The 24,351-nt window shown below is 41.9% G+C and overlaps 1 protein-coding gene across 5 annotated transcripts in view; it reads right to left on the bottom strand.

The window, feature by feature from the left end:
* diaph2 (diaphanous-related formin 2) overlaps positions 1-23,222 on the bottom strand; it is a 700,846-nt gene extending 677,624 nt beyond the window's left edge. For 3 of the 5 annotated variants that reach the window (XM_038993650.1, XM_038993653.1, XM_038993654.1), the window contains exons 1-2: positions 23,083-23,189; positions 22,186-22,561 (exon numbers count right to left, since the gene is read on the bottom strand). In XM_038993650.1, the coding sequence (XP_038849578.1) occupies positions 22,186-22,269 (84 nt within the window). In that variant the 5' untranslated portion in view covers positions 22,270-22,561; positions 23,083-23,189. Of the gene's footprint in view, positions 1-21,864; positions 21,920-22,185; positions 22,562-23,082 lie in introns of those variants that run through there. The other 2 variants (XM_038993651.1, XM_038993655.1) reach the window with 2 other exon arrangements.
* Between the last annotated feature and the right edge of the window lie 1,129 nt (positions 23,223-24,351).

Here is a 24,351-nt window from a genome sequence, read left to right as displayed (position 1 = left end):
CACCTGATTACATTGCACTCCACGAGGAGCCTGCCTGTTACGCGAATGCAGTAAGCTAAGGTAAATTGCTAGCTAGCATTAAACTTATCTTATAAAAAACAATCAATATATGACTGTCATTGCTCCAATGTGTACTTAACCATAAACATCAATGCCTTTCTTAAAATCAATACACAAGTATATATTTTTAAACCTGCATATTTAGCTAAAAGAAATCCAGGTTAGCAGGCAATATTAACCAGGTGAAATTGTGTCATTTCTCTTGCGTTCATTGCACGCAGAGTCAGGGTATATGCAACAGTTTGGGCCGCCTGGCTCTTTGCGAACTAATTTGCCAGAATGTTACGTAATTATGACATAACATTGAAGGTTGTGCAATGTAACAGGAATATTTAGACTCATGGATGCCACCCGTTAGATAAAATACGGAACGGAATAAACGTTTTGTTTTCGAGGTGATAGTTTCCGGATTAGTCAAAGGTATATGGTTTAGAGAGAAATAGTCAACGCGTTATAATTCCTGTAATAACTTGCGGCTGAACTTGAAAGGGGTTCCTTCGTTATTTTACCGTTCATGTCTTCCATAGAGAATGTCTTGATCTACTTCAAATAAGGTCTGTGTTTCGTGCAGGCTTAAACCGCCTCGACGTTTTGATACCCGTGTAAATCTCACTAGGTTAAGGTAACGTTTGTCAACATATTTTCATAAATCCACTCTACAAAAAAATGTATCTTCGCTTATATTTAGCCAATATTGATCAGAGTTACCTTGTCCTATGGATATCTACACAGTTATAAAATTGGCAAGGTGGTGTAAGCCTACACGAAACACAGACCTTATTTTAAGTGAATCTAAAAATATCCTATGGAATAAATGAAGGAACCGCTTTTCAGATTTTGCTAGGTGTCATGGGAATTATGACTCGCACTTTGGTCGTCAATTCTTACCATGCCCATTATTAAAATAGGATTTCCTGCATATAGAAATTACAGTTTTTGTTTTCAACATTCATCACAGGTAACTTAAACTCTATTTTTATTCAAACAGTTGAGAGTATTTGTCTGCTAAGCAGACTCTTCAGTATCATTGTCACTTCAGAGACACTTCACACACACTTCACTTTTTATGTATTATATTAAGTTAAAATAAAAGTGTTCATTGTTCATTCAGTATTGTTGCAATTGTCATTATTACAAAAATGTGTGTGTGTGTATGATATATATATATACAAAACATTTTTTTTATTTTATTAAAAAAATTATAATCGGTATCGGCGTTGAAAAATCATAATCGGTCGACCTCTAGTATAGAGTACAGTATATACATATGAGATGAGTAATGTAGGGTATGTAAACATTATATTAAGTGGCATTGTTTAAAGTGGCTAGTGATACATTTTTACCAACATTTTTCCATTATTAAAGTGGCTGGAGTTGAGTCAGTATGTTGGCAGCAGCCACTCAATGTTAATGGTGGCTGTTTAACAGTCTGATGGCCTTGAGATAGAAGCTGTTTTTCAGTCTCTCGGTCCCTGCTTTGATGCACCTGTACTGACCTCGCCTTCTAATTTCCTTCTTAGTTAAACCAAACAGCTGAAAAATAGTGGTTCACAGTTAACACCTCATATCCAGTCCCCTCTGGTTCAACATGCTAGGCTCCAGTCCCCTCTGGTTCAACATGCTAGGCTCCAGTCCCCTCTGGTTCAACATGCTAGGCTCCAGTCCCCTCTGGTTCAACATGCTAGGCTCCAGTCCCCTCTGGTTCAACATGCTAGGCTCCAGTCCCCTCTGGTTCAACATGCTAGGCTCCAGTCCCCTCTGGTCCAACATGCTAGGCTCCAGTCCCCTCTGGTCCAACATGCTAGGCTCCAGTCCCCTCTGGTTCAACATGCTAGGCTCCAGTCCCCTCTGGTTCAACATGCTAGGCTCCAGTCCCCTCTGGTTCAACATGCTAGGCTCCAGTCCCCTCTGGTTCAACATGCTAGGCTCCAGTCCCCTCTGGTTCAACATGCTAGGCTCCAGTCCCCTCTGGTTCAACATGCTAGGCTCCAGTCCCCTCTGGTTCAACATGCTAGGCTCCAGTCCCCTCTGGTTCAACATGCTAGGCTCCAGTCCCCTCTGGTTCAACATGCTAGGCTCCAGTCCCCTCTGGTTCAACATGCTAGGCTCCAGTCCCCTCTGGTTCAACATGCTAGGCTCCAGTCCCCTCTGGTTCAACATGCTAGGCTCCAGTCCCCAGTGGTTCAACATGCTAGGCTCCAGTCCCCTCTGGTTCAACATGCTAGGCTCCAGTCCCCAGTGGTTCAACATGCTAGGCTCCAGTCCCCTCTGGTTCAACATGCTAGGCTCCAGAGACATCTGGTTCAACATGCTAGGCTCCAGTCCCCAGTGCCCTGTGGTTCAACATGCTAGGCTCCAGTCCCCAGTGGTTCAACATGCTAGGCTCCAGTCCCCTCTGGTTCAACATGCTAGGCTCCAGTCCCCTCTGGTTCAACATGCTAGGCTCCAGTCCCCAGTGGTTCAACATGCTAGGCTCCAGTCCCCTCTGGTTCAACATGCTAGGCTCCAGTCCCCAGTGGTTCAACATGCTAGGCTCCAGTCCCCTCTGGTTCAACATGCTAGGCTCCAGAGACATCTGGTTCAACATGCTAGGCTCCAGTCCCCAGTGCCCTGTGGTTCAACATGCTAGGCTCCAGTCCCCAGTGGTTCAACATGCTAGGCTCCAGTCCCCCGTGCCATGTGGTTCAACATGCTAAGCTCCAGTCCCCAGTGTTTCAACATGCTAGGCTCCAGTCCCCAGTGCCCTGTGGTTCAACATGCTAAGCTCCAGTCCCCAGTGCCCTGTGGTTCAACATGCTAGGCTCCAGTCCCCAGTGCCCTGTGGTTCAACATGCTAGGCTCCAGTCCCCAGTCCCCTCTGGTTCAACATGCTAAGCTCCAGTCCCCAGTCCCCTCTGGTTCAACATGCTAGGCTCCAGTCCCCAGTGGTTCAACATGCTAGGCTCCAGTCCCCTCTGGTTCAACATGCTAGGCTCCAGTCCACTCTGGTTCAACATGCTAGGCTCCAGTCCCCTCTGGTTCAACATGCTAGGCTCCAGAGACATCTGGTTCAACATGCTAGGCTCCAGTCCCCAGTGCCCTGTGGTTCAACATGCTAGGCTCCAGTCCCCAGTGGTTCAACATGCTAGGCTCCAGTCCCCCGTGCCATGTGGTTCAACATGCTAAGCTCCAGTCCCCAGTGTTTCAACATGCTAGGCTCCAGTCCCCAGTGCCCTGTGGTTCAACATGCTAAGCTCCAGTCCCCAGTGCCCTGTGGTTCAACATGCTAGGCTCCAGTCCCCAGTGCCCTGTGGTTCAACATGCTAGGCTCCAGTCCCCAGTCCCCTCTGGTTCAACATGCTAAGCTCCAGTCCCCAGTCCCCTCTGGTTCAACACGCTATGCTCCAGCCAATTAAGTCTTCCCTACATCTCTCCATTAGGCCTGCAGACAGCAGAGCTAAATCATACTAGGGACCCTGATCCCTCATTCCTGAGAGACCCAATTATATACTGGGCCAGTCAGTCAGATGAAACTTTCACTATGAGGGGAGCCCATAGCCACTGACTAGGATGCCCATTCAACAGTGCAGTGTGGCTTCAGTCTATGAAGGGGGAGTCAGCCAGTCGGTAAGTCTCTAAAGAGTAATACTACTACCAGCCTGGTCCCAGATCTATTTGTGCTGTATTGCCATCTCCTATGGTCAATCGACTGAAGGCTAGTGATAGTGAAGCGGCATCTGTCCGTTTTGATAGGGGGTTTCACATGAAGGGGACTGTTTCACAGCCATCCCCCTTCCAAACAGATCGGTTACCAGGCTAGAATACTACTAGATCAGAGGGAAACACAGACACACATACTGATCTCTATTATTCAAGATGGATATGCATCCATACGGCGGAATGTGCATCCATACCAGTCTACCGGTATTCACTATATATTGCCCAGTCCTATTCAGCCATCAAGCAAAATACATGATCATGTTTTAAAGTCCTAAATGTAAACCTACTGCAGTTGCAAAGGTTTTGCTTTTTGTGCATCTCTTCAACTGGCATCACAAGAGTACCATGTAAACAAGCCACACCTCTGAGGAAATACCTAAACACTTAAGATAGTGCTAGGAACTGCCAGGGACCATACAATATTATCATGATACTTAGGTGCCGATGCAATATGTATTGCGATTCTCACGATTCTACATGTATTGTGATTCGATACGGTGATTTAATTGCGATTCGATGTTCCAAACATATTGCTCACCATATGTCTGCTGCAGAAGGACAAGAGAGAGCAATGACAAAACAAGTTGATCAGTCAGGGAAATAAAAATGCTGAAAACAAATTAGCTCCCTATTTAAAAAGAAGATGGAGAACAATTAAATAAAAATACTGGAGGTTTGGTACAGGTACAGCAAACTAAAGCAAAAATAATATAGCAATATTTTCAAAACGATACGATATATCATCAAAAATAATATCCCGATATGTAACTATCATTTTCTTCTTCCATTACTATTTTAAGAGGTCATCTCTTGATCACTGTGCCCACAGCTCTCTGCTCCAAGCCCTATTACCAACTGCTGTGTTAATAACATACATGTCATGTACTATTCAAAATGCATTGCTTTCGGTGATCAGGCTACACAATGTAGTAGGTGGAAAATCGACCCATCCATGTAAGCTTCAAAGTGGTGTGCTTTTCATTTCTGAAACGTTTGCATTTTATAGCATCCTCTCTAGACCATTAGTGCATTTAATGACTCGGGTCAAAAGGAAAATCAACTAAATACCATTGACCTGGTTCATTGCAATGCTTTGATGTGAAAGTGGTTATGTGGGGTGTTCTCTCGTAAACACACATGCAGGCCTATTTTAATGGTGACTGAGTTGTCCTTTTCCAGTGAAGCTTCCACTAGCCTAACCAACAGGGCTTCTACAAAGGGTTCTCCTATATTTTTTTTTTTTTTTTAATACAATTTTAAAACATACAAAGGTTCTCCTATGGGGACAGCCAAAGAACCATCTAGGTTCTAGATAGTGCACTGTAGCTGGTTTCTACAGTGCAGTAGTGAATGTGAACAATGGCCGTCTTATCATCACTCAGTACTACATAAGGAGCTGTTATAGACTGATGGACCTATATCAAACTTCCATTGCCTATATTCTATACTCTGCCCCTATAGACAGTACAGAGTCATCTTAGAGATGTGATTGAGCAAATGTCTCGATAAGGATCACCATTACTCAATATTACATAATGATATATTATAGACTGTATGACAGTGTTATTTCCATAGTTATGTAGCCTACTGCAGGACTATATTAACTAGTCTAGGACTAGGCCCCCTAAAGCCTAGGGAGGCATCTGAAATTCTACTCAGTACTGAGTGAGTATAGATCAGGCCCAAGGCTTGTAAATAGTGCAGAGCACCCCTATCCCTACATCATCCCTCCTCTGTTCCCGTGTGTATCAAGAATGGTTCACCACCCAAAGGACATCCAGCTAACTTGACACAACTGTGAGAAGCACTGGAGTTAACATGGGCCAGACCTGCACCATGTATCTGATATAGGTGGGTAGGTTAATGCAGTGTTCATTTTGTATATAGCAGTACTGTGATGCTATTATAATTTGCCCCTCACGACCGACAAGTTCATCCTTTCCTATCATTCAGGCTGGTTAAAGGTGGCTTTCAAATCCAACTCATATTTTGAGTTCATATTGTTTGTGTTCTCGCCAGTGGTGTTCATGTAATACCAATGGGAGTGGGCTAAGACTATTTTGGAAAAGGGGGGACCAAGTAAGAAAGCAGGCATTCCCATGATCAAGTCCAGCTGCTAGGAGGTGTACTCAATGCCACATGTGTATGCACAAAGTACCAGACACCAGCACACACGGGAGTAAAGGGTATTTCTCCAACACTCCAACACTGCCACACACACACACACAGAGGGAAGTGAAGAGAGCCTCTCTCAGAACAAACAAATCTGCCATACACATCAATCAAATAATGGAGCTCTGTCCTCTCTCTGCAAACTGAATTAGGGCCAACTGAATTGAATCAGGAGAGATTCCAAAAGCCATTTCCAAAAACAACAAAATTACCCCCAGGCCTCAGGCAGTGTTAACTCAATTGTAAAAATGAACTTATGAGGTATCACTTGTTTCAATGTCACACCGTATAAGAGGATAAATAACCACAAAAAAAGAGTAGTGTGAGGTTTAGTGGAAAAAGCTCTATTAGCTTTAGTTGAAAGCACAAGTGCCTTTAAATGGGCAGGAATCTGTGGTGCGTCAGTTATTTCAGGAAAGCGGTGGTGCTGTTTACATTTCCCTAAAAACAGCAAAAGGGGAAATCCCACAAAGACCAGCAGTGCTCTGGTTCCAATGGCCTTTCTTTGGATGCCCTGACCACGTAACCACATGGCCACCTGACCACCTGACCACTGCCCTCAGGCTAGGCTGGGTTGTTTTTTTCCCCAGGATTTCAAAATGAATTTGTAAATTGTGCTCCCTGGGGGTTAGCTTCATAGATACTGTACTATAAAACAGTTGGGGCCTTTCTGAAAGGACTGGGGTGGGAAATGTATTTGTGTATACTATATATTGAGACCTTGCAGTGTCTGTTCATCATCAAGACATTGAAGTCATGTGAAAAGAACGGACTATTTAGCGAATAGTTGGGGAGTTTACTAGAGTTTAGGGAGGAAGTGGTTAGTTGGGGGAATTGATTCAGATGAGAATCGCTATTCTGAATCGTTTCTCTGATGCAATAAAAAAATATATGTAAAATTGTGATTCATAGGCTATAGAATCGCAATATGTATAGAATCGTGACCAAATCGAATGTCAACACCAAGCCCTAGTAATTTACGCCACGTCAATGCAGAAGTGTTATTACGAACGAGAAGGAGATGTTCCTTCCACGGCCGGTGTGACTAAAGCATTCTTTACCGCTTCCTGAGTGCCATGAAACACACACTTAGTCTGTTTCCTGCTGTCCTCCTCTCATACAGACCCTCTCGCTGTCTCAAGAATGGAGGACCAGGCCACCAGGGACACCATACAACATCGCAAAATGACATAGAAGAATCAATATCTACATCTATCTCATACTGCTATCAGCCAAGTAAAACCACAGCACAACTACCAGAGTCATCGATATGGTGGGGCTATCCTGTACTATCGATATGGTGGGGCTATCCAGTACTATCGATATGGTGGGGCTATCCAGTACTATCGATATGGTGGGCCTATCCAGTACTATCGATATGGTGGGCCTATCCAGTACTATCGATATGGTGGGGCTTTCCAGTAAGAACTAGGCCTAGACCTTATTCTGTGGTGTTATATCAACTCTGTGGTGGCCATTGCATGTTAGCTGTGTTTAAACTAGGCCTATTCATTAAATCTAGTATTTTTTTAATGGAAGTGTAATGCCTCAACCTCACAGATGCTAGCTATGACTTGATATTCACCCTAAAGCCCCCCTCTCACCTAAAACCGCGCCACAATGCCACTCTCACACCCTTAACATTAACAGCTGGGATACATGACCTGAAATGATGAGTCACAGGTCCAAAATAAGAGTTGCTGTCAAAGGAACAAAAGTTAAGTGTCTCGTTGCACAGTGGTTCACATGATTTAGGCCCACATACTACCTTGAGGGTAATCCCCATTACATTATACTAAGAAACATGACTGTCTCGAGTGGAGTTAGTGATTATATTCATGTGGGTGTAATACTGAAAACAAGCTCTATTAATAAGTAATATTCTCCTGGTTCTGATGGGTATTGGACTAGGTTATATCTGGAAGGCTTATACAGTAGCAGTAGCCTAAAGGGGTCTTTCTATAAACTAAACGAACCAGTGAGCATTCCTTGTAGTGGACAACTGTTTGGAGACGTTAAAGTCATTAAGAATCATTTGCATTTTTTCCCCCATGTGAATACATTAAGATATAAAAAGGGGGAACGTAGATACATTCAATATAATTCATGAGTTGAATCAAAACCTGTTTAAACTCTTTAAATCGTGTGACAAAACACTACCTTACATTACATTTATGATACTGCCGTTTGTTGTTATATCATATACTACGCATTTAACAACAATTACACATTGACCTTGATCCTGTGAAATTCATGGATATGGCTGTCGTACTCTTTTTTTGTATGGCGATCTCAGAAGTGCACTGTACGCTGGTAACATTTTGTCTCCCTATGTTACGGTGTGAAAACTGTTTTCATGGGCACACATATCCAAAATAATGTACTTGATTGCAAAATCCAATGCTTCAAACAGAAAGAGTAACTTTAATATGACTAATAAAACAAATTCTTCAATAATTATCCATAATATTGTTTGATGTGTGTTTGATGTCTAGCTGTTAAGTTAAACGGGGACATTATCACACAACATCAGCTGATTCAGGAAAGGATTTTCTGAATGACAGTGAAGTGATAAAGAGCTTGTGTGATTCTGCACGCCATTTAATAACAGCCAAAGTGCAGGAATTAATGTTGACATTTGTGTCTATGTTGTTACGGGGGTCAAGATAATTACTTTGTGGACAATATTAAATCAATGTTCCTGAGGTAAGATTACGTTCCATGTATGTTTTGATCGTTTGTTTTCCGAGTTAAAACGAAGCAATTGGGAATGTGAAAACGGCTTGTTTATTCGTTTTTCAATGTTCAAATGTGGGGTTAAATGTGGAATGCCTGGTCAAGTGCACAGCCAACACTTCCTGTCCTTTCAAAGTAGGAGGTCACCCTTCTAACTCCATTCTATGAATCTATTAATTAATTGCTGCCCATACCATGCTACAGTGCCAAGGTAAGATTTCTCAATTTCTGCATACGATTTAGTGTGTATTTACTTATTAATGAACTGCTGTTACTGTAAATTATTAGCTGACTGATATATCCTCGCTAACTTGCTAATCATTGGGAATCTTATTAAAACCTCTTCGATGTAAAGTGGTTTTGGTACCGGTTCCGGAACCTACCGACATTTTCACTTATATATCGATCTGTGGACACCGTAGATCGAAATGGCTTGCATTTAGCAATAGCCCTGGTTCCCAAGAACAGAATAGTATATTTTCTGAGCCTGTGTGATGAAGGATGTGAAATCTGAGACTCCTTGAAGCTGAGATGTCCCTCCTACTATTTAATTTGCTATTCCTACTGTCTATCAACGCCTGGCTGAACCCTACGCCACAGCCACTGACAAAGCACATGCCTGCAACCCTTACATTGTAATGCAGCAGGGGAAAGTGGTTTCATCACAGTAGCACATTCAGAGATTGATTTAAAGCCCTTCGTCTAAAATTATTTATAGATTTTAAACAAATAACACTTTCTGTTTGTCATAGATGGACAAGATTAATGTGAGGTGAAAGGTGAGTTCCTCGCATTTTAAAGTTAAGGAAAGTGAAATCTTATACATAGGTGTTTTATAATTTGATTATACTAAATTTAGAAAGCATATAAGTAATTTCAAACCTTATTCATACAGTTTTGTTGAATAGGAAACATAAAATATTTCATATTTTTATCATATTTGTACTGTGTATCTGAGCTTGTGTCCTCAAAAGTGACTACAATTTTACCAGAAAGGTGAGATTTTAACCTTTCTTGGCATATGCAGCATTGCTAGTTATTGTTTATGGCTCTCTCAGGATAAATAATTACTTTTGGATATTATGTAGATTACATCTAAATGGTTTAAATGATGCTATACAGCCAAAACAACAGTATACAGTCGTTGCCAAAAGTTGTGAGAATGACACAAATACAAATTTTCACAAAGTCTGCTGCCTCAGTTTGTATGATGGCAATTTGCATATACTCCAGAATGTTATGAAGATAGCAATTAATTGCAATTCATCTGATCAAAGTCCCTCTTAGCCATGCAAATTAACTGAATCCCCCAAAAAACATTTCCACTGCATTTCAGCCCTGCCACAAAAGGACCAACTGACATCATGTCAGTGATTCTCTCATTAACACAGGTGTGAGTGTTGACGAGGACAAGGCTGGAGATTACTCTGTCATGCTGATTGAGTTCAAATAACAGACTAGAAGCTTCAAAAGGAGAGTGGTGCATGGAATCATTGTTCTTCATCTGTCAACCATGGTTACCTGCAAGGAAACACATGCCGTCATCATTGCTTTGCACAAAAAGGGCTTCACAGGCAAGGATATTGCTGCCAGTAAGATTGCACCTAAATCAACCATTTATCGGATCATCAAGAACTTCAAGGAGAGCGGTTCAAATGTTGTGAAGAAGGCTTCAGGGCGCCCAAGAAAGTCCAGCAAGTGCCAGGACCGTCTCCTAAAGTTGATTCAGCTGTGGGATCGGGGCACCACCAGTACAGAGCTTGCTCAGAAATGGCAGCAGGCAGGTGTGAATGCATCTGCACGCACAGTGAGGCAAAGACTTTGAGGATGGCCTGGTGTCAAGAAGGGCAGCAAAGAAGCCACTTCTCTCCAGGAAAAACAGACAGACTGATATTCTGCAAAAGGTACAGGGATTGGACTGCTGAGGACTGGGGTAAAGTCATTTTCTCTGATGAATCCCCTTTCCGATTGTTTGGGGCATCCGGAAGAAAGCTTGTCCGGAGAAGACAAGGTGAGCGCTACCATCAGTCCTGTGTCAGTAAAGCATCCTGAGACCATTCATGTGTGGGGTTGTTTCTCAGCCAAGAGAGTGAGTTCACTCACAATTTTGCCTAAGAACACAGCCATTAATAAAGAATAGTACCAACACATCCTCCGAGAGCAACTTCTCCCAACCATCCAGGAACAGTTTGGTGACAAACAACGCCTTTTCCAGCATGATGGAGCACCTTGCCATAAGGCAAAAGTGATAACTAAGTGGCTCGGGGAACAAAACATCGATATTTTGGGTCCATGGCCAGGAAACTCCCCAGACCTTAATCCCATTGAGAACTTGTGGCAAATCATCAAGAGGCGGGTGGACAAACAAAAACCCACAAATTCTGACAAACTCCAAGCCTTGATTATGCAAGAATGGGCTGCCATCAGTCAGGATGTGGCCCAGAAGTTAATTGACAGCATGCCAGGGCGGATTGCAGAGGTCTTGAAAAAGAAGGGTCAACACTGCAAATATTGACTCTTTGCATCAACTTCATGTAATTGTCAATAAAAGCCTTTGACACTTATGAAATGCCTGTAATTATACTTTAGTATTCCATAGTAACATCTGACAAAAGTATCTAAAGACAATGAAGCAGCAAACTTTGTGGAAATTAATATTTGTGTCATTCTCAAAACTTTTGGCCACAACTGTATATTGCTAGACTAGAGATATGCCCTAGATATAGTCAGTCAGTTGTGGCACATCTAACTAGCTGGAAGCAAGGGTGAGAATAGTAGACATGAAAATATATCCTTTCACTGTTTACAGCAGGTCTCAAGCTGCCCAGACCTGTCTGATGAGCCTGATAGGTTGCCGTTGGTGTGTCCTACTTACACGTGTGCAAATCTGTGTGTGAATAGCAACGGAATGAAACATCCAACCAATGCCTCAAGTGTCATCCATAGGGTTGTGGGGTCCTATCCAGAAGCAACCCCTAGCCCAGGGGTGGGCAACTCCAGTCCTCGAGGACTTGATTGGTGTCACACTTTCTCCATCCCAAGCAAACACAGCTGATTAATCAAATTCCATTCTAAACTGAAGATCATGATCAGGTGATTATTGGAGTCGGGTGTGTTAGTTGAGGCAAAACTGTGACACCAATCAGGCCCTCAAGGACTGGAATTGCCCACCCCTGCCCTAGACAATTGTGGAGATCTGAGAGAACTGGTATAAGCAATACCTCCAAAATTCAACCAATGCCTATCAAAGGGTACGGTGGAGCTCTCACCATGTCACCACCCATCAATCCCTCTCAGATCTCCACAAGAGTCTAGACTCTGGGCAGTAGAGGCTAGGGGTTATTTCTGGACAGGACATGGGCAATATGGTCGGTCGGTCAGTCAGTCAGTCAGCGTCAACATTTTTTAAAAGCTATGAAATATACTTGCTTCCTCTGTCCTTGGGAGAATCTCAATGGCATTTCATAGGTCCCTCCCCTCTCACATTCTTATCCAATTGGTTTTGAGGAGGCGGCAAGGTAAGAGGACGTCAGGAATGAAGGAAATGCCATTGAGATTCTCCCCTTGTTTCCTCCAATCGTCACCTCCTCAAAGCACATTAGGGGAGAGGGAAGGTTCCGCCCCACGGGCTACAATGCACTTTCAAGGAGAGGCAAGGAGTGGAGGAAACATGGACAGAGGAGGCAAGAATGTGATGTCTTCTTTTCACACACAAACACACATTGCTTGAAGAGTTTGCTGAACAATTAATCAAATGGCCAACCGGACTATTTACTATGACCCCCCCCCCCCTCCCCTTTGTTTTTACACTGCTGCTACTCTGTTTTTATTATCTATACATAGTCACTTTACCCCTACCTACATGTACAAATTACCTCGACTAACCTGTACCTCCGCACATTGACTCGGTACCGGTACCCCCTGTATAAAGCCTTGGTATTGTTATTTTATTGTGTTACATTTACTTTTGTTTATTTAGTAAATATTTTTTTAACACTATTTAACTGCATTGTTGGTTAAGGGCTTGTAAGTAAGCATTTCACAGTAAGTTCTACACCTGTTGTATTCGGTGCAAGGTGAAAAATCTGTTGATGTGCCCTTGAACAAGGCACCTCACCCTAATTTGCTAAGGCGTGCCATGCTACTGTTGTATTCTGTGCAGGTGAAAAAGCAAATATCATTTAATTATAATGATGTCATTATTGGTTATTATTATTGTCAATGATTTTGTTGACCGAACCAATCATTTTACATGATTGTATTAAATTGTATTAAATTGTTACATCAACTACTTTTTTATTATTCTGGAAGGTTTAGCATGGCTATTAATGATAGATAAGTTGCCTAAAGCACAAACAGACCTGGCTACTAGGCATGACAAAGAAACACGCAGGGTCAATGTTTCATGTGACATTTTGAATGCCATGTAGATGTTTTGTTGTTGCTAGGAGTAATGGTCTCATTGTGCCTACCTAGACTCTAATTCCTGTAACTATACATGTGGTGCAACAAAATCATTTAAGTGTATATCAAACCATTTAGAAATGTTAACCCTGAAGTCACACATGGGCCCCTTTATTTGTAGAAAGACCAATATACAAATTCTGTTTTTACCAGGGTTTGAAAACTACGTTTTCCATAATCTAGCCCCAAACACGCAGGAAGGCAAGCCTAGGTAAAACAAAGGCTCCTAATCCAACTCTAAGAGTTTGTTTCACTAAGCCACCATAACATCTCACACGCATACTACTGTATGTCTAAAGGAGGGCTTAACTATTCATGCATTACTGATATTTTAATTACTTTAATGAACCCCTAATTGTCTGCTATGATTAAAATCATTAAAAGCAGATTGAATTCATTAAAGGAATAGGCCTAATATCCACAAATACAAATCACACAGAAAACATGATCAGGAGAGAAGGAAATTAAAGAAGTAAAGAGTTAGGATTTGAGAATGACTGACTGGAAATGCAAATACGAAAGGCTTAGCTTATCGTTCAATGAGGATTTGTGTGAAGTTTTGTAGGCTACGTCTACTTTCCCGCTTTGAGATTACTGAGAAATCTCTGCTGCCTAATTGTTGATGAAATTGGTTATGAATGTTAGAACTATTTATTGGGGAATACAGAGGCCCATGGCAACACAATCCAACAGAAAAAACTGCTGATCAGTGGGCCTAAAAGAGGAACCTGACAAATTCAGATGAAGTGAAACTAAGCAAATGTGCACGCCGACAAGGCATAAAAAATACATTCACAGTCAATCAGTGAACAACACTCACAGTGTGTGAGATAAGGCTATTTCAAAACAACTCATGACACAAAACATTTATATACTGAGCAAAGGTCTGTCTCAACAGACACCTCTACATAGAACCACAGAATCTGTCAAGTTCAAACAAACACAGGTTAATGTACTGTACGTGCAGATTTGAACCACAGAGGTTTAACAGTCCCTCCCTCCGTGTGTGTGTGTAATAATGAACACAACTGCACCGCCAAGCCAACGCCTAAAGAAAGCAATGATGAGTCAACCCTGTTTCCTGCTTGAGGGCGGCAGACAATTGAGATCTATCCACTCTCAGGGTACAACCCTAGAAGACCGTGTCTAGATGTCTATGGGCTGTTTTTAAATCAGCCTGCTGTCTGCCACCATTCACAGCATGGTTGAGCCAGCACCATACACACTGAACTCTGCGTGACCTTTGAGATGCTGATCTACACTAATAATTTTTCTATAGCTAATGGAGAGTAATGTAAAGTATACTATAATGTAAAATACAGTACCAGTCAAAAGTTTGGACACACCTACTCATTCAAGGGTTTTCTTTATTTTTTACTATTTTCTACATTGTAGAATAATAGTGAAGACATCAAAACTATGAAATAACACATACGAAATCAACCAAAAAAGTATTAAACAAATCAAAATATATTTTAGATTTTAGATTCTTCAAAGTAGCCACCCTTTGCCTTGATGACAGCTTTGCACTCTTGGCATTCTCTCAACCAGCTTCATGAGGTAGCCAACTGGAATGCATTTCAATTAACAGGTGTGCTTTGCTAAAAGTTAATTTGTGGAATTTCTTTCCTTCTTATTGCGTTTGAGCCAATCACTTGTGTTGTGACAAGGAAGGGTTGGTATACAGAAGATAGCCCTATTTGGTAAAAGACCAAGTCCATATTATGGCAAGAACAGCTCAAATAAGCAAAGAGAAACGACAGTCCATCATTACTGGAAGACATGGTCAGTAAATCCGCAAAATGTCAAGAACTTTGAACATTTCTTCAAGTGCAGTCGCAAAAACCATCAAGCGCTATGATGAAACTGGATCTCATAAGGACCACCACAGGAAAGGAAGACCCAGAGCTACCTCTGCTGCAGAGGATATGTTCATTAGAGTTACCAGTTTCAGAAATCGGCAATTAACTGCACCTCAGATTGCAGCCCAAATGCTTTACAGTGTTCAAGTAACAGACACAACATCAACTTGGGACAAAAAAACAAGCAATGGACATTAGACCGGTGGAAATCTATCCTTTGGTCTGATGACTCCAAATTTCAGTCTTTGTGAGACGCAGAGTAGGTGGGCGGATGATCTCTGCATGTGTGGTTCCCACCTTTAAGCATGGAGGTGGTGGTGTGATGGTGCTTTGCTGGTGACACTGTCAGGGATTTATTTGGAATTCAAGGCTCATTTAATCAGCATGGCTACCACAACATTCTGTAGCGATACGCCATCCCATCTGGTTTGTGCTTAGTGGGACTATCATTTGTTTTTCAACAGGACAATGACCCAAAACACACCTGCAGGCTGTGTAAGGGCTATTTGACCAAGAAGGAGTGATGGAATGCTGCATCAGATGACCTGGCCTCCACAAACACCCGATCTCAACCCAATTGAGATGGTTTTGGATGAGTTGGATAGCAGAGTGAAAGAAAAGCAGCCAACAAGTGCTCAGCATATGTGGGAACTCCAAGACTGTTGGAAAAGCATTCCAGATGGAGCTGGTTGAGAGAATTCCAAGATTGTGCAAAGTTGTCATCATGGCAAAGGGTGGCTACTTTGAAGAATCTCAAACATAAAATATATTTTGATTTGTTTAACACTTTTTTGGTTACTACATGATTCCATGTGTTATTTCATAGTTTTGATGTCTTTACTGTTATTCTACAATGTAGAAAATAGTAAAAATAAAGAAAACCCTTGAATGGATAGGTGTATCCAAACTTTTGACTGGTAATGTATACTGTGTCTGTAAAATGTATTTAGAATGTATAAGCTGGAAGTAGAAGCCTAAGTGTTGTTGTCCATTAGTTTACTCCAATTAGAAGAGGGTTGGTATGGTTAGGGGGAAATAATATATAGATATATTTGGGGACTGGAAATTATGCATATAACAACATTGGTAGAAGCAACAATCTGTAATCTGATCTACCCCCTAAAAATGTATAACAAATATTCAACATCAAACTTTTAAAAAATTCAAAAAATTCTAAGGCTGAAGATAATTTATCTTCCATTTATTAGAACTTTAGTACTCCCAACAGAATTCCAGAACACAAACCATGGGTGTGTTCGTCAATTCAATCTGGAGTGCCAGAGTGCGCTCTGGACATTCGTAAAGAGCGTTTCGCTCTCCGTGTTCAGAGCGCACACTGGACGCTCTGTCCGAGAAGTAGGGTTGATCTGAGTGTTCTGACCTCACAACGGCAGTCAAGCACCCAAGCTAACAGGCTAATGCTGGCTAGCTTGCTAGCTACTTCTAGACACAAATGAGAGAGAACCTGACTCTGACCATTTCACTCGCCCTAGCAGAGCTCGTTTGGCTGTTTTCATGTTATCCAGAGCGTTGGTGTTTGGAGAAGCTGTTTCAGATCATTTCTCGCCACATTCGCTCAGTTGCTATCAACAACCCTGTAAAATCAATGTTTGTCAATCACCAAAACACTAGGTCTCTAAGGCCCCTTTGCGCCAATAAATATAAATCAGTACATTTCTGTTTCCCGTTGAGAACTGGAGAGAACTCTGCAAATGAGCAAGTTGTCATCACACCTTGAATTTGTTTCATTCACATGAATGCCTAAATGCCGAGGCATCATGCTGGGCCCACATCACATATACAACTGATCCATAAACACCTACACGGTGAATCCATGAACAACGTGAATCCATGGAGTCCAGAAACCCTCCACAATGACAGTCTATTATTCCACCCACATTCCAATCTACTATGTCACTTGTCTATTTGTCATAAATACCATGGAATCTACCTAGGGTATTTATGCTAAGAAGACAAGTGTTGAATTTACGTAATATTTTACATTTTAAGTATGCAAGACTAATCATTAGTAGAATCTATGACATATGGGCTAGCTTACAGTATGTATTTGTCAAATCAACCAGACTCAACAGATTGAGGAGAATAAGTTCCAACTCCCCAGTATTGTACAAGCATACCTAGATGGCTTCACACATGAAGTCAGAGAGCAGTCTCAAAACATGTCAGTATGTCATGTCAACATTGTTATAATGCCGACATGCTTTGAGAGCAGTTCTATTTATTCAAAGAAATGTATGACTACTACACACGGAAAAGTAGATAAGATACTCTGCCTCTCAGGTAATTCAATCGGTGTTAACCAAATTGACTTGCATTAGAACAAGTTGAAATACTGCATAGCATTTCAGTGAGACAGTATAACCCACATAATCCTCAAGTTATCAATGGAACTTGGGGTAAATATGTTAGCACACTTCTCTCTCTCTCTCTCTCTGAGGTCACAATTTACTCTGGAATGCAGAAGAGGTTGAGGGGGCTCTGACAAACCGGATCTCCTGAATTCCTCTAAAACTACTTCATTCCTTCTGTCAATTTTGTTAGAAGTAAAAGCTGTTTGCGGTTATGATTTGATAACAGCAAACATGGGACAACCAAAAATTACTCAGTAGATGTCATTCTCGTGACAGACAGCCTGCTAAAAGTGCCCTTAACCTTAAAATAACCTGAGGGGTTATCCTGATGTCCTTGGCTGTTTTTTGTGTCCACATCACAAACCAGAGCTCAGATAGTGTTGTTGTGATGGTATCCTATCCGGTGACTCATTAAATAAACACAGCTTTCAAAAGTTTCTCTCCTCACAAGAGTCGCTTTCACCAGGTCAGACATCCTTTCACGGAAGTCTAAAGGATACCCACGCTAAGGTGAATCCTAGTGCCCTGTCAGGACAATTCTCAGCGGGCTGTGTCAGTGAGGTGACAACCTCCACCTCTAATTCATCTTTAAAACAGATGTATCATGTCTGTAAACTCTGGCCTAGATCCACACGGATACACATTCAGTGATCACAGACAATCTCTGGAAGAAATCAAGGGTGGCAAAGTCTGGGAAAGTGTTGGCAAATATTTTAGGACATTTAAGGCCCGCATGTATCGAGGCATGCATGTGCAAAGGGGAGGGGAAAAACAAAACGCAAGATCAAGGCTCCACCCAGGGATGAATGTTACTTCCTCGCTCCACTCTCAGGCCGTCTGGGTTGTGCGAGAGCCAGAGCACAGGCCTGCCTCTTCACCTCTGCTGCACTGTTGAGGCTGGGCAACAACAGTGACCATACCTGGCACTGAGACCTCTTAAGGAGTGTGTAGTTCGCAGTAAGCTCACTGACAGAGTGTGCTTAGATGACATCAGCACTCATCCAAGCAGCAGTGAGAAAGCACTAAAGCCCTGGCTGGGCTGGGCGGATGGAGCCAACGGAGGGAAGGCAGTAGCTGGGCGACTGGAGGATGTTAAAGAATTACAGTGTTGTAGGACTATTTTTCCACAACATTTAAATACCACACCCTCTTAGGAGACTCTGGGGGTTCTAGTCCTACTATGTCATTATAGATGGGGCGGCAGGTAGCCTAGTGGTTAGAGCGTTCGGCCAGTAACCGAAAGGTTGCTGGATTGAATCCCCGAGCTGACAAGGTAAAAATGTCGTTCTGCCCCTGAACAAGACAGTTAACCCACTGTTCCCCGGTAGGCCATCATTGTAAATAAGAATTAGTTCTTAATTGACTTGCCTAGATAAATAAAAGGTTAAATCAAAATAGATCACAAAACACTGGGGTTTCTAGTCCTACAATGTCATTACAGTCCACAAAACACTGGGGTGTCTGGGGGTTCTAGTTCTACAATGTCATTACAGTCCACAAAACACTGGGGTTTCTGCTGGCTAGAAATCACAGCCATTCTCTTTAAGTTCGTTAACCCTGCTGGAGCACATACCAGCAATTACAAGTTTTGGCCCACCAGCATTGCACCCCACACCAACCCCTCCCGACTGCGAGGTAGTCTGCAACCCAGAGGAATGGTTGCTTTATTTTGTTTGTACTTCTGGTTACGGTCATTCCCTGTACACAGGACTCTGCATGTACTTCTCACCACGGTCATTCCCTGTACACAGAACTCTGCATGTACTTCTCACCCCGGTCATTCCCTGTACACAGGACTCTGCATGTACTTCTCACCACGGTCATTCCCTGTACACAGGACTCAGCATGTACTTCTCACCACGGTCATTCCCTGTACATGTCAGCTCTTCTGCTCTAGAGTCTCAGCCTGAGACAACCAGAGGTTTGCATTCCAGAGGCACAATTTTTATTGAACCTTTATTTAACTAGGCAAGTCAGTTAGAACAAATTCGTATTTACAATGCTGGCCTACTCCGGCCAAAACCTGATGATGCTGGGCCAATTGTGTGCCGCCCTATGGGACTCCCAATCACAGCCGGATGTGATACAGCCTAGATTCGAACCAGGTACTATAGTGACGTCTCTTGCACTGAGATGCAGTGCCTTAGACCGCTGCGCCACTCCAGAAGCTCACCAATGGACAGATTCTCACAGCCCCAGCAGCCCTGTTGCATCAAGACAGAAGAGACCTACCTGCCCATTGCAGCCAGGACATAGTTGAGTAATTAGCTCTCTGTAGGCTCAGCACAAATTGGAGGGACATATTTGGTAAACAAAGCCATCAAGTCGGCCAGATGGCCATCCTGCTCTTTAACGTTAGGCTAAACTGATTATCTTCTTTACCTTAGCGGTGGCTATAGCATTCTCCTGGATGACTCAACATATCTCTTGATCCACAGAGGAACTGAAAGAACTCGCTGTCATACTACTTGTTAACTTGCTGGCCCTGTAGAGGAACAGCTCCAGGTTACACTACAGTAACTCAGTGAAAAATTATCAGCTCAACCGCAGGCCTACATCCTGGTTGAGCTGAGTACGCAACTTCTCCTTATTTGACTTATGCTCAGGGAGCTTACAAACAGCCGGGCAAGAACCGTCCTCTGTGCCGCCTAAAGCTTATTGACAACTCTGGTGGCACAGAACACTGTGGCTGTAAGTGGCAAAAGTTATAATAATATAATAATAAAATGCCATTTAGCAGACGCTTTAATCCAAAGCGACTTCCAGTCATACATGCATACATTTAACGTATGGGTTGTCCCGGGAATCGAACCCACTACCCTGGCATTACAAGTTCCATACTCTACCAACTGAGACAAATACCCTGCGTGTTGCCATGTGTAATTCCCACTCTCCCTCCCCTAACGTTTCTGCCGCTGTTTGTAACCTGCTTCAGTTACAGCCCATCTTTCCAACCAGTTCTAGTTTCCACCAGGGAGAGTGGGGCTGACATTATGATGACCACACTGAAGCCCAGCCCGTGAGAGACCGTATCCCTCCAGTGTTGTAATTAAGACATGGGAAGAGTCCACTTTAAATAGATCCTGTGAGTCTCCTAGATACACCGGTCACTAATCATTAATGAACATGACTTAATTTGGAAGTAAACTTTGTTCAAGTTAATCACAGGACATTCAGTTAAATTAGTTTGTGAAATATGAGCAATGAGCTCCCTACTGATTTCACTTCCAGGCAAGGGATGAGGCGCACTGTGCTGTAATAGCTCAAATGACACTTGAGACCCAACAACACAGTGTCAAACTGATACACCATGTACATCAATCAGTGTGTAAGTAACAACACTGTACCAGACTAGATTAACCAGTGTGTAGGTAACTAAACAACACTGTACCAGACTAGATTAACCAGTGTGTAGGTAACTAAACAACACTGTACCAGACTAGATTAACCAGTGTGTAGGTAACTAAACAACACTGTACCAGACTAGATTAACCAGTGTGTAGGTAACTAAACAACACTGTACCAGACTAGATTAACCAGTGTGTAGGTAACTAAACAACACTGTACCAGACTAGATTAACCAGTGTGTAGGCCAATAGGGAGACTCCACAGCTGAGCTGAAGAAGTAAAAAAGTCAGTTAGATATAAGCTATCAGTTATTATCAACAAGTAGCCTAGCTGCCTAACCTATGCACTGTTGCTTGGTTGTTGTTTATGTCATAGTGCTGATCATGCCGTTTAGGTTGGCTCAGGTCATATCTACAGCACAAAAGACTCTCCTGCAAACCACAGGATATTGATCTACCCTCTGGGTCAGCAAGTTGCTCAACTTTCCACTGTATCTGTCTCTGCAACAGGAATGCCTTTCAAAGGCCTCAGGTTGTACTTGTTGGAAGGCCTTTGATCAAAAGGCAAACAAATGTTGAGGGTTTCAAAAGTAACTTGAGTGAAAGGCATCTAGGTCAAAATGTGAATGCTACATTAAATAGTTAATATGATTACCATTTGGGGCTGTCAGCCCATCTTTGAAGCTTGTCTTGCACCACAAGGATGCATTGTATGACAACGTGATGTAGTCAACTCTGCAGGGTTACTAGAGAGTGAGCAGCGGGGTTGGTTCATAGACTGCTGGGATGGTTTGACTTTAACACCAGGGCTTACCCTTGAGGTGATTAACAAGCTCTAATGCACAACAGTAAAACTGTGAATAGGGCGTGCTCATGAATTCCTTTCAACACAGGACGTGTGAGTAGTAAAGCTGATTCACTCATAAGTAGCGTGTGAAACCTATGTAACAATTTATCTCATTTGGAAAGTCTATCAGTTAACCCTTGAATGTCAAATAACAGGACAGGACAGACAGTTCAGTGTAACTTTTCAAAGGAAGATGGCTATTATATAGCCAGCAGATATGACCTGCTTGCATACAGATGCACTAGGGTAAAGTGACGTTTTTGTCCTCATGCTAGCTAGCAGTAGCATCCATTATGGAATGGCACCTGGCATTGAACAACGAAGGAGCTGATTGGCTGATGCTGCTGTGACTTCTGCTACCTGGCACGAGGAAGAAAAGGACAGTTTTAAGGAAACGAACATTCTTTTAATCTTCTCGGTGTAACAGTTATGATATTGGGAGAATTCGGAATACAACGTATTTCTCATCCCTGGATTGCGGTACATTTTCCGAGCCATATCTCGCACCGGCTCCATGGTGTCTTAATATACACAGAAATGCTGTTCAACACTAGTGCAGCTGTTAAGCGAATGGGTTGGATCTGCTGGCTAGCTACTGCAGAACAAGTAACTCAGAAAATACCAACCAGTTTTTTGTTTTTACTCTCATCCTCTTTTTCTTTCTTTTTATTAGCTTTATTAGGATCCTCTCCACCGCTTGCTTGATCCATTTTGTTCTCGTAAAGACTTCAGAAGATTCCTCAAAAGTAAACTCGACCACTCTTGTGAACACTTTCAAAACAATCAGGGTTAGGTTTCCTCAAAAGCCATGCCATTCAAGTTGGCATTATGAAAATGTTGTTAGTATTCCAAATGAAGGTCCGTTTCTTCTTTATAATTGTATCCAGTTCCAAAGTAAAAGCTTCTTGCTTGAAGAAGAAACGTGTGGTAGGGTAGTGCTGTGTCCATCCAGATGTCTTTTCAACACATTATCAACTGTCTCAGTCCAATCTGCAGTAAAATCTGTCCCAAAAAGAACAAAGTATATATTTTGAATGTCAGTGTCAATCATTCTCAGCAGTGGTGCACAAATTGTTTATCTAAAAATCACTGTACCGCTCCATGTTGACACGTGCTTTCAGGAATACCTTAATTATTATTCAGGTACCTTTGCTTTGGATAGTGTGCGCCATAATACTCGACAGCAATGTGTCAAAAAAGCTAGTCAACTGTTTGTTTTATGAAGAAACAATGTTGCCATATACTAGCGTGGAACAAAGTAAAGTAAATCCATTACTGTTTCACAAAACTAGTTGACAATCTAGCAAGGATGTAACAACACGATATAAATATAGCAGGGTTACTACCATGGTTATATGGATAGTTTACGCTTTCAAGACACATTGCAACATCAATGCCTCAAAAGTATTAATGAAATGTATTTGAAATAGCACAAACATTTTATTAGCTAGGACACCGTGGCTGTCTAAGCGCTTACTTTAGAAATACATTACAAAACGGGGAGAAAATACATTTTACTTTACCTGAACAGCTTCATTAAACTTAATGTAATAGTATACAATGTAACAATTTCATAAATATGTCAAATAGAACTCTAAATCCCATCCCAAGCTTACCATTTCAACCAAACATGAGAGCAGGACTGACTGTATGTAGTTCTGCCCACCGAACATTCCGATTCGCCCACGAGCCACACTAGGAAGCAGGGATTCCATCAGCCATTGGTCACATTAGCGATCACTCAGGAGTCGGTTTGCTAACGTTGACGGGGGGGTGTCACTAGTTATTCCAGCCACAAAGTCAAATATATATACAGTATCGTACAAATTCATGAAAACCAAAATTAGCTTTTTGGTGTTCATTTAAGGTTAGGCATAAGGTTAGCAGTGTGGTTAAGTGTAGGGTTCAGATTAAATTAAAAATAAGATTTTAAAAAGATACATTTTAGAAATAGGCGGGGTTTATCCATTTGTGGCTGTGGTAACTAGTAAAGACCGAGGAGGAGACTACTGTTGTAACGGAGAGGTAAGACTGACTTCACAGTGACTGGATAGGATTTAATCACGAAAGGATGCCAGCCGATGAAAATAAATTGAGTGCGCGCGCGTGATGTGTGTAAGAAAGACGGAACAAAAAAGTCTACTTATGCTATTTCTTTAGCAAACATATTTAAATGGAGGCAAAATAATATTAATTAAATATGAAATACTGAATATTTTAGACTGATCCAATATAAATAATAAATAAACTTCACTAATTCCAAATGACATAAATTCATTTGTATTGCATCATTTATATTGCGTAATTTAGGTTCACAGGCTATAGCTGGAGTTGCATGTTTGATTGCATATTCACATCATGAGACATATTTCATATTTCAAAGTCTGATTCCAGCTAGACTTCAATTTGACCCTTGATGGGAAATTTGAAAGCATCGCCATCATGCATTGTCTGTCTTACAGGAATACAGTTACTGGAGCAGAAAACTGTCCCCCACAATGGCCACAGACTGCAGGTGCCATTTCCTCCACATCTATTGATGTGCCATTCTGAATCATGCAGTCATTGATTTACAACAGAGTACACATGATGGAAGCTAATTGAGGCAATGCATTGAGGCCATTACTTTGAGAGTGTGTTCAAATGTCTTGGAAATGCATGTACATTTAAATAGGGGCACAAATCCAAACTTTGTTGCTTAATGTGAAAAAAATATAAAATGAAAAGAAGATACTTCCTCTTGAATTTGCAGACGTGTTGCTGTGCGTTTTGTTGCTGTGCGTTTTGTTGCC

The sequence above is a fragment of the Salvelinus namaycush genome, chromosome 5, assembly GCF_016432855.1.
Source record: "Salvelinus namaycush isolate Seneca chromosome 5, SaNama_1.0, whole genome shotgun sequence".
In the NCBI taxonomy this organism is placed as follows: Eukaryota; Metazoa; Chordata; class Actinopteri; order Salmoniformes; family Salmonidae; genus Salvelinus; species Salvelinus namaycush.
Note: the sequence above shows the minus strand (reverse complement) of the source record. Positions and strands in the feature narration are given on the sequence as shown.